We start from the raw sequence: 10702 nt of genomic DNA on the forward strand, positions 1-10702 counted from the left end.
TTGCAGTGCCCAAGATCAAGGAAGACAAGGGGACCGTCACTTCCTAAAGGCAGGGCACCTGTGGCCAGGGTTAGCAGGCAGAGATCTTACCATTAACAAAAATACTTGGGTCACTCCTAGTGCCTTCTTCCTCAGGGCAAAGAATTACGCCTTAGCAGTCCCTTACATGCGTAGGACATTTGAATCCTCCCCCTCTTTCAGGTATGCCGTCATTTTAAATGCCTCATTCAAGGTCACACAACCACATCAGACTGAGACGAGAAGTAATCAGACCTCTTTCCCCCACAGTCCCACACTCCATCCACAAAACAACTCTACTTACTGTGACCCCTTGCCCCAAGCAAACCCTGACTCTTCTCCAGCTCACCCACACTCTGCCGTTCTCCAGCTTCGTCCGAGCACAGAGAACTTGGGAAAGTAAGTCTGGACACCAGAATCTCTCCCACCACACGATAGAATTTTTTTTTTTTTTTTTTTTTTTTTTTTTTGTACAAGCACCACAAAATAATCAGAGTAATCTGACTGGAGGTGAAAGAGCTCTTCATAAGAAACAATCCATGAATTAGGTATACACTTAATTTACTAACAAGCCTCTGATCCACAGGCATTCACAAATTACTGGTAACGAACTTGCAAAAAATACATAGCATTGGCCCCAAAATCCAGATTAAGAGTTTGGAAAACAGAAGTTTCTTTGAAAATTACTAGCTAATCTAAGTATTTCATTAAGATCTTAAATTCTAAGCAAGCCCTAAGTTTATACTTAAAAAATAGCATAAGTTGTATTATTTTTAATTGTAGTAAACCATGTAATGTACATGGAAGTGAAGGATTTTACCCTGAATTTTATATTTAATAATATATCTACCTAGATCAAGTAAAAGATTTAGAAACAAACTGTTGTTAGTGCTTCCTCTGCTGTTCAAAACAAACATTCAGCTAAATACCACCTTCTCGTATGTCTGCAGCAAGAATAGTTCAGACTGAACTTAAGCCCTTAAATACCTTTTCCTTTCATACTGAATACTCAACTTACCAAGTCCCGGTCACACCAAGACCTTAGGAAAGGCGTTAATTGCCTTAGGAGGTAATTAACCTCACTTTCTGAACGTTCTGAAGATGCTGTTTAATACAACTTGGCTCACAAAGGTAGGCATTCTTTTAAAAGCTGAAAAGGTGGGTTTTTGCTTTGTTCCCATGCAGTTAAAAAGGTGTCAATTAAAAACAAACCATAACGACGAGAAATAGATGCAACAACATTTCCGGTAGGTCGGACCGGAGTGCGCACACGTAGTTTTACTGTTGTGTATGCCACTTGGCAAAAGCTTCACCCTTCTGCGTGTGCCCACCGACTACGCGATGGGCATACGACACCCCTGGGATGCTGGCGTTAGTCCCCGGAAATTATTTGGCATTAAAACCAGGTAAAAGCAGTTCCAAATGCATTTTTGTTTGACTGCTTTTTTTTTTTTTTTTTTTTTTGTTTGCAAAGCACTGTTGCTGCTCAACACGATAGCTCACCTCTCTGCTATCAGCCAGCACCTCTCCCACAAGAAGTCAGCAGTCCAAGCGATCGGAGATGTTCAATGTTTATGACAAGTAGTCGGATGTCTTATAACATGCTGCTATGTAAGCTCTACATCCAGCATTACACTGAAATAGCGCCATGTCATGCTGTGTTTGGTGTAGGCTCTGTTAACGTTGCTCATCCTCAGCTGCACATTTTAATAACGTGCCCCGGACCAAGTTGCTCAACAGAACCGTAAAATCAATGTTCATGAAAGAAGTTCCTCCTCTCCCACGTTGGGCAAGTCATTGCATTTCAGATTATCTTCACTGCCTTGTTTTCTGCTTTAAAAGGAAATAAACCAGTTGCTGAGCGACTCAGAAAAAGGCAAAGCAGACAATGAAACACCAGCATCTGCCCCTTCCCTGCCACGGGACTTTTGGGACCCTGAGCACGTGTTGTCTCCCCCCAGCTTCCCTGTAACAGGCTGGAAGTGCCATAAAAAGATGCTTTTCAGCCCATTGGAGGGGCAGGATATGCCATGTCACAAAAATCATCCCACAAAGCGGTTACAGGTCAGACAGAAGGTGTGTGAACCTGATTATGGCCCCACATGGAAGATTCAAAGCCCAACCCCTCGAATTCTCCTCCTGTGCTTTGCAGCGATTTCCAGAGCATTAAGACAAGCTGCAAACATCTTTTTAGGCTGAGGCGAGGCGATGACACTTACGGCAGCAGGTTCCCAGGGGCAGACAACGACCGCTCCTCCCTCCTGCTCCCCTCGAACGGGTTGCCAAAGGATCGCTTCCGGATCATCGTTTTAACCAAGATCTGCAAAACCACATTGGAGTTCATCAGGGATGCTTTCCTTTCATTCAAGAGCAACGGGAACATCCAACCCTCATGCCCAAGTAATTAAGAAAACCAGTGGAAACAAGTCAAAGTTCTCTTTTAAAAAAAAACAAAACAGAAGCAAGCATGTTTACAAGTCTCCAGCTGCTTAATACAGGGGCTGTATCCTCGTCTGAAACCCACGGTGCAACAACTGAACGTGCAGATGAGAGCCACACTAGGTGTGAGAGGCTGGAAGGAGAGCAAAGTCAAGTCTGGGACGACTTTCTCCCCCCAGAAGTAGGTTTTACCGATTACTGCATCCAGTACCTGCAAATTCCCAGTTCCCCACGATTACCTGGCAGAAGAATTCATTGGAAATGGAGAGGGGAAGGAAGGAACCGGCACAATTTTGCCTTAACATTTACCAAAGCCAAGTTGAAAAATTGGCCGTTTGTCTAGCTTTGGCTGCAAAACACAAAAGTTACCCAGCGTCAGCTGCAATCGGAGACTGCTGAGGACAGAGCAAGTGTCAGGGCTGTTCCCAGGCATCCCCCAACTTATTTTGCTGGTGGGAGCAGAGAACAACATGAGCAGCACCGGACCCTGCCTCGGCACGTGCATCCCGCTCTGGGAAACCCTGGCTTCATTTGATATTGCTTCTCATCCCTCTGTGCCTTATTTATCTGCTCACCCCAGTGCACCGAGAGCCCTTACATATCTGAAACGCACATGCCAGCAGGGTCCTGCAGGGGAAGGCATTTTATGCGAGAGTCGAAGCCACATGAATCTTGTACTCGAGCGGAAATGGCTGCAGTTGGATGCACAAAGATCAGGCACCGGAGAGTAATTTTGAAGAACAAATGCAAATGGGAAAATATAAGATCTGCCTGGAGGCGGTGCGTTATTTAAGAGGCAAGAGTTGCAGTAAAAGCTCATTTGCCCTGAGCTGTGCTAAACACACCTGGATTTTCAACAGGGCTGGGAGCACTGAGCCATGCTCCGCTGCATCGCAGCAAGTCACCTCCGAACAGGAAAAAGGAGGAAAACCCCTCATCAATGGTGATCTCTTTAGAGCAAGATCTGCTTTTTCAGCTTGAGCAGCTCAAGGCACATTTGCATCTTAACGTATCTGCGGTTGAAGAGACTTCTGCAGGGTACCGAAGCGGGAGAGAGCTCCAGAAATGGAGCTAGATGTGGGCACAGCCACGAGATGGAAAAAGGGCTTCAAAGGGAGACCTGTACTTCAAAAAATCACAGCCTGGGTGTCTAAAGGCAGATAACGCCACACCAGGGAACTGTGAATGGTCGCTCGCTGTTTCTCCTAGCATAACGGCAAGCGGGCACCCAAAGAAATCATTAGGTTCAAAAGCCAAAAGGATTTCACTTTCCACGCAGGGCAGGGTTACACTGTGCTTCTCACCACCACAGCGGGTTGCAGAGAATAAAAATATGAGCTTGAAAAGAGATGAGATGAATTCACCAAGAATAGCTGCAGGCGGGGGCTGGCGCACGCCGTGGCCCAGATAAAATCTCCATCCTGGGAAGCTCCTGCAGCCCCTACGGCCCGATGGGCAGGAGCTCCTTGTGCCTGGCCAAAACACCCACTGCTGGCCGCGGGCAGGTCCTGGGCCAGATGCTCTTTTGCCCTGAGCAAACACAGTGACATTTAGGCAGCCAGCTCAAGCGTGAAGACCGGCAAGCCGCTTACGGGTCCCTTTGGGACCGCTCTGAAATATTCCCCTGTGCCGCGGGGTACGGCCACCTCCATCGAGATGCTGAGACCCTGTCTTGCAGCGCTTGTTTCTGAGAGAGGGAAGATCTTTGCTCTAATCCTGCCCAACGCTTTTGCCCTTCAGCAACAATCTCCAGCTGCTTGGGACCGCTCCGGGAGGCGGCGTGGACCTCGGTGTGTGTCCGCAGACCGTCACCTCCCTCGTACTCACCACGGTGGCCAGGCTGGGGATGTGCTTGACCGAATTCTCCACCTCCTCCTCCGTCACCTCGACGAGGGTGCAGTTCTCATCCTCCGTGGGCAGCAGCTCCGCTCCGTTCTTGGTGACCCAAGGGTGCAACTTCAATTAATAACACAGCCTGTCAGGAACGATTTCCTCTTTTTCGTAACTCAAACAACACAAGCCTGGCAAACGCATCTCCTTGCCCAAGCTATGGCCCCTACGTGCTCCTGAAATACCAGGGAGCAGGGGAGAGATGTGCCATCTCACTGGCAAGCAGCTCACCCCAGCGCCGCTGGGAACGGCTCAGCCCAGAGCAGAAAATGCCACAGTGGGGCTCATCCAGAGCCAGCACTGGCTCCATCTATGCAACCGAGCAATAACCTTGGTGACCTACAGCACTGGGCACCTCAGTGGGTTTTAGGGAAGACGACCTATTTTCACTCTCATCTTATGGATGAGACAGCACCGAGAGGCACTAGTGATTTATTCAGGACCGTACGTATGAGCAGTAGTGATGGGGAGACCCACTGAGCCCTAGTCTTGGACCTGAATTAATCCATGACAGAAGGCAGAAACCCTCTTTCTCCTTGCCCACGGACCTGGCGTCTTGGGTGGCTGCAGGAGGAGCACAAAAAGGTTCAGCAATTCCCCCGCAATCCTTTCCCCCTACCTTAGTCTCCATTTTCTCAGCTTCTCGCCCCTTCCAGGCTCCTGCAGGGGCGAAGGACCAGAAATCTCCTGCGAAAGGCTGTTGCACAGTACTTTCCTGGTAGCAGAGGAAATACTGTACTCAGGGGATTTCCTTTTGCCTGTGACTTCTGTAGGCACCAAAGGTCCCAAAGCTAAGCAGGTCCCGGAGCAGGGGAAGGAGCTGGGACTTACCTGCCCAGGGGCCCTGGGCACAGGGGGAGGACCTAGCCTGGCGCGATCAAACTGACTCCCAAAAAAAGCCGAGCAAGGAGAACCCAACAGAAGTGAAGCCACAGCCAACACCAGGGGATTGGGTCAGTACCTTGATTTCTGGGACCGAAATCCTAGATTCGGGATTTTTATCCAGCATCCGTGTAATCAAATCCTTCAAGAAGTCTGTAACTTCTGGTCTGGGGAAAGGAGAGGGGAGAGATGAGATGGGGAAGGGGATGGATGCTGCCACCCTTCTTCACCCCAGTGCCCGCCACTGTGGGCCTTCCCGGGCAGCCCTGGCAGGGATGCAGCTCTGGGTACTTGTGCACACAGATGCCACGCAGGCCTTCCTTCCCAACCCCCCCACAGAAGCAAAATATCCCCTTTTTGGGCAATCCAAAGTGTGATCCTGTGTGTACGGGGCTGGGAGAGCCCGACACCAACTCCACCCAGGCTACAACCCAACAGGCAGCAACTGCAGAGGTTAATCTGTTCCCTCAAACACCTCTGCGACTTAGAATCACAGAATAGTTTGGGTTGGAAGGGACCTTTACAGGTCATCTAGTCCAACCCCCCTGCCATGGGCAGGGACATCTTCAACCAGATCAGGTTGCTCAGAGCCCCGTCCAACCTGACCTGGAATGTTCCCAGGGATGGGGCATCTACCACCTCTCCGGGCAACCTCTGCCAGTGTTTCACCACCCTCATGGTAAAAAATTTCTTCCTTACATCTAGTCTAAATCTACCCTCTTTTAGTTTAAAACCATTCCCCCTTGTCCTGTCGCACCAGGCCCTGCTAACAAGTTTGCCGCCATCTTATAAGCCCTCTTTAAGTACTGGTAGGCCGCAATGAGGTCTCCCCGAAGCCTTCTCTTCTCCAGGCTCTTCAATCGCTCCTTCTTCGGCAACTGCAAACCAAGGGATGTTGCCTCCTCGTTTAATGCAAAGGAAGTTTTCCAGGGCCGTGGGCCAACAGAAGGGCTCAGAACCTGAGCTTTGCAAAACCGCAGCAGAGCAGGGCCAGCCCCACCCCGGCAGCCCCTGAGAAACGGCTCAAACGAGCTTTAAAATAAGGACTGAGGGTCTGTTTCTGGTTTTGTTTTGTTTGTTTTGGGGTTTTGGGGTTTTGTTTTTTTTGTGAGTACTTACTGGTCTGGGAACTCCAACATTTGAGTCTTGATTTTATTGTGTAAACTCAGGATCCTTTCATCCATAAAAGGGCACTACCGCAAAGAAAAAGAGTAATGAGAAAAGCAACAACCTCTGGTAAGAAGCGGGCAAGCTGGTCGAGCATCGGGATCTCGTAGGGTTTGAAGGAGAGCAAGGAGCCAGTTATAGGGAAATACTGGAAGATTTCCTATTATATCAATGTCTTCTCTTAAACACAATGAAAATAACATTTGACTAAAAATGACCAAATTACTACAACAGTTCCTTTCCTAAAAAATCTGGCTGGGCACAGTATTTTTTCCCCGGGGAAAAAAAGAGAAGCACGGCCCTTTTGGCTGCACCCACCCCACGGACAGGCAGAGGTTTCCCATTTCCACCCACACATCCCCGTCTCTCCTCGGCAATACCCGACTGCTCGAACAAGGGTGCAGGGTGCAAATCCCACCGCGTACTTGGCATATGGGAGGCACGCGCCAAACCCCCCTGGACCACCAACAGCGCTGAAAAAAAAAAATCAATCTCATTACCTGCCCAAACACGAAGCAGTACAGCGTGATCCCCATGGCCCAGACATCCAAAGCCTGCAGAGCGAAGAAAGCATAGTTAGATCTGCGCCAGACAGCGTGTGCAAGGAAGATTAGTCCAAAAACCCTCAAATCACTATTAAATACCTTTCCGGAGAAGATTTTCCTGGTTTCCGAGAGCGTCTCCGGGGCCATGAAGGCAGGGGTGCCCACCGTGTTGGTTAAGAGGGCATCAGCTCCCTTGAACTCATTGCTCACTCCAAAGTCGGCGATTTTGACATGCCCGTCTTCCCCCACAAGGAGGTTGGAAGGTTTAATATCCCGGTGGATTATCTTTTGGTAGTGCACTGCAGCCGAAGGAAAAAGCGATTCAGCAGCAGCACCGGTCTGCAGCAAAGGAGCCATGAAGACCCCGCATGGCTGTAAGCCTTTCTGCTAACACCATGACCAGCCCCAGCTTCAAAAACCCTTGTGCAGTAGCATGAGCCACCAGAAACGGCACCGTACACCAGCAGAAAGTCCAGGTCCAGGTGTTTAGAAAAAAATTAAAATAAACAATCCCATCCTTTTTGCACAGACACTCACAGTATTCAATGCCCTTGATCAGATCCTGGAAGTAGAACCGAGCCTGGTCCTCACTGAGAGGTTTCAGGGTTGGGATTTCCATCACGGGGCTGCAAAGGCAACAGAGAATGGAGCTCGTTCCCCATCCAGATGCACCGAAACTGGTCCCGGAGGCTTTGCTGCCAGCTGGCGACAGCACGCGGCCCCAAACACAGGCACGTAGTGGGTGTACGCAGCTGTAACTGGGTTGGGGAGATGCTATCCAAACCCAGAGGGGACCCACCACGAACCTCGCAATCGCCTCTGCGTCTCGCGCCCGCCTCAGTTGGCCGAACTGTGCCACCCGCAAACCCGTCTCACGTTCATGCTTTAGTAGGTTTAAATCTGGAATTCAATACTCACCCTTGCTTCACCAGTTCAAACACTGAAACACAAAAGAGAAGGTGATTACGGATCACTTACAGGTTAGAGCTCCTGTGAGCAGAGTCTCAGCACAAAAGCAGTTATTTTCATGACAAAAATTCTAAAAATAATATTTTTTTTAAAAAGGGGATGCCATCTTATGCAAGGCACATGGCATGTTGGTTGCTTCTATTTTCAATTAAGGGGAAGCTGCCAACTACCTTCTCAGTGCTCCAGCTTCAGCATCATGAAGTACCCTCCACACGGCACACTAAACCCCTCACTTTGCCTGCAAAAACCAAGGCCGAGCCCACGCCCCGAGCAAACCTCTGCGCTTGGCCATGAAGGCATCACACGCTCCTCTGCTAGTACAGGCTGAACATAAATGATGAAAAAGAAATGCCTCCTCCAAAAGCATGTAGGTTTACATGAAGCAAACCACTGCAGTCAGCAAGACAGGTTGGGAAGTGGCTCATTTTACCGTGGATAATTTTACCGTGGTGCCTTGTTCTCGAAGCCAAAGAAACAAAGCTACGTTCTAGCAGCCCAGCTTTAGAGCTGAGAACATAAATGCTGGTACCTCTCATGGAAAAGCATGCCCTGATGTCGAATTAAAGCCTATAAAGTGCTATAAAACACTCCTGTCTCCTTTCTGAACCCAGACTGAATCCCATTTACTCCGACCATTAGAGAGGATTTGCTCCTCCAGCACATCCAGGCCATACCCGCTCCGAAGGAGAGACCCAACCCCACATGCAGCCACCCCGAAATGTGGGGGGAGCCCCAATCCCCCGACACCCCGCGAGCGCCGCAGGGCGGTGGGCAGTTACCCATGTACAGGTGGTCCTCGCTGGGGTCATCCAGGACCTGCCGAAAGAAGCGGAAAGGAAATTACACAGCACCAAAAAACCTTGCAAATTAAACACTCTGATTTTTTTCTTCAGCTGCCATCTCAGTTCTGCACCATTAGCATGGTCTGCTAATCTCCGAGCTCCTACCCACAAGGGGTGGGGTGGGGAAAAAAGGAGAGATGTACTTCAAGAAAGTAAATATTTAAAATACACAGGAAGCATCATCTGACTCATGAGCCAAATAAACTCCAGCCTGCACATCCTTAATTCTTCATTTTTGGACCATTTCATAGAGTCAGTGGGTGTAGGGCAGGGCGGCTGCACCGCAGAAACCGCAGAAATGCCAGTTCCTTCCCAAAACCCACCTGAGAGCTTGTTTCCTCCAAGGAAGCAACATTTTTCTGCATCTCCCTTTCTAGGCAGGGAAGAAAAAAATCTTCTTTTGGGAGGTAAGAATAAAAAAAGCCTTTTAAACCAGGGAAAACACGAGTCTCTCATAGGCAGGACCTGCCATGGCCATCCCCGCCCCTCTGCGGTCGCTCCCCTCCGCCCAAGCCAACGTGTAGCCCATCCCCGCAGCATCCAGGCTCCTTCATGCTTGGGGTGGGTTTTGGGAAGGGGCTGGCCGGCGCTTACCTCCACCAGCTTCACCACGTTGGGGTGGTCCAGCTTCTTTAAGATGGCGATCTCCTGGTAGACCTGTTCGATGGGTCCTTTGGGCTGCAGGCAGCCCTCGGAGGCAGCTTTGGCCCCGCGGGGCGGCGGGCGGCCTGCGGGAAAGGCAAAGCCGGGGTATCTGGTTGGGAACGAGCCCCCGAGATCCCCAGATCATCTCCCACCCTAAAGCTTTTTTGCACTACTTACGGGGGAAACCCGCCTGTCTCATCAGCTTCTTTTTGGAGAGAACCTTCATTGCCTGCAAGAGGGGAAAAAACATGGGATTTGGGGCAAATCAAAGATAAAATGGAGCTGATGGGATGGGGCCGGCACAGAGCCCGGCAGGGTGTCAGCGGAGGGGATCCATCCCTGTCCCCCATCCCGCGTGCCCGCTGCGGGCTGCAGGGATGTGCGGTACTCACATAGTAGGTGTTATCGTCCTCGTTGTAGGCCAGCTTCACCACCCCGTAGGAGCCCTAGAGAGGGGCACAGCCATGGGGACCAGTTAGGGACAGTCCAAAAAAAACCCCACGGCACCAAAGCGGGCTCTGGGCTCCTCCGCAATCCCGGCCCCACCGGGATCATGGAGCTGGCGGGCGATGCCGGGGGTAGTGGGACGCACGGGTTGGAATCACACTGCCGGCAAAGAAAAGCTTCAAATGCCCCATTTCATGGGAGGGAGGGGGAACGGGGAAAATTAATAATCATTTTAAAAAATATGCAATTCAATCGGCACCACCCAGAAGAGACCGGTGTCGCAGCGAGGAGCCGGCCGAGTTGCCATGGTGAGCGGCTGAAATTGCCATCTCACCGGCTCGCCAGCAAAAGCGAGCCCAGTGCCCTCCTGCCCCAAATCCTCCCGTCTCACCCCAAACCCGGCCAATATTCACCTTCCCAATCTCATCCTTCAGCTTGTACTGGTTGAGCTGCACACAGTCCTGCGGGGAGAGAGAAGGGGTCCGACACGAGCCGCAAAACCGCTTGCATTTGCTCTCTTCCTTTTAAACCTCCAGCAAAACTTTCTCTGCAAACTCACACCCTGTTCTGCTCTGCCCGGGCACCCGCTCGGGGCTGGGCAGCTTTGATTCATGAGCCATAAACGCCAGCCCCCCAGCCACGCGTCGGTGTGTTTATAGATGGCTAATTGCAAACGTTAACGGCCGGGCAGGCGATATTGTCCGCTCACGTGGAACGAGAGCGCACGACGGGCGGGCGGCGGTGGGGATCAGCAGCTGGGAGAGCCCCAGGGGGTTTAACACTGGTGACCCGGCGCCGAGTATTTTTATTTCTTATGGGCAAAGCAGCAGCTTGCTGCCTGTTTTCTGTCAGCGCCGG

General features: G+C 50.6%; 1 protein-coding gene across 1 annotated transcript; it reads right to left on the reverse strand.

The window, feature by feature from the left end:
* Positions 1–1775: 1775 nt before the first annotated feature.
* CAMKK2 (calcium/calmodulin-dependent protein kinase kinase 2, beta) lies at positions 1776–10305 on the reverse strand (the record flags this gene model as incomplete). Its single annotated transcript, XM_009584518.1, has 15 exons — positions 1776–1848; positions 2238–2338; positions 4285–4413; positions 4967–5062; positions 5309–5396; positions 6349–6422; positions 6897–6950; positions 7041–7240; positions 7479–7567; positions 7860–7881; positions 8690–8726; positions 9347–9480; positions 9575–9626; positions 9790–9843; positions 10258–10305. Coding segments are annotated over 15 exons (1251 nt in total), but the record flags the coding sequence as incomplete, so codon positions are not given.
* Positions 10306–10702: the final 397 nt, after the last annotated feature.

This window comes from Fulmarus glacialis, unplaced genomic scaffold (assembly GCF_000690835.1).
Source record: "Fulmarus glacialis isolate BGI_N327 unplaced genomic scaffold, ASM69083v1 scaffold6889, whole genome shotgun sequence".
NCBI lineage: Eukaryota > Metazoa > Chordata > Aves > Procellariiformes > Procellariidae > Fulmarus > Fulmarus glacialis.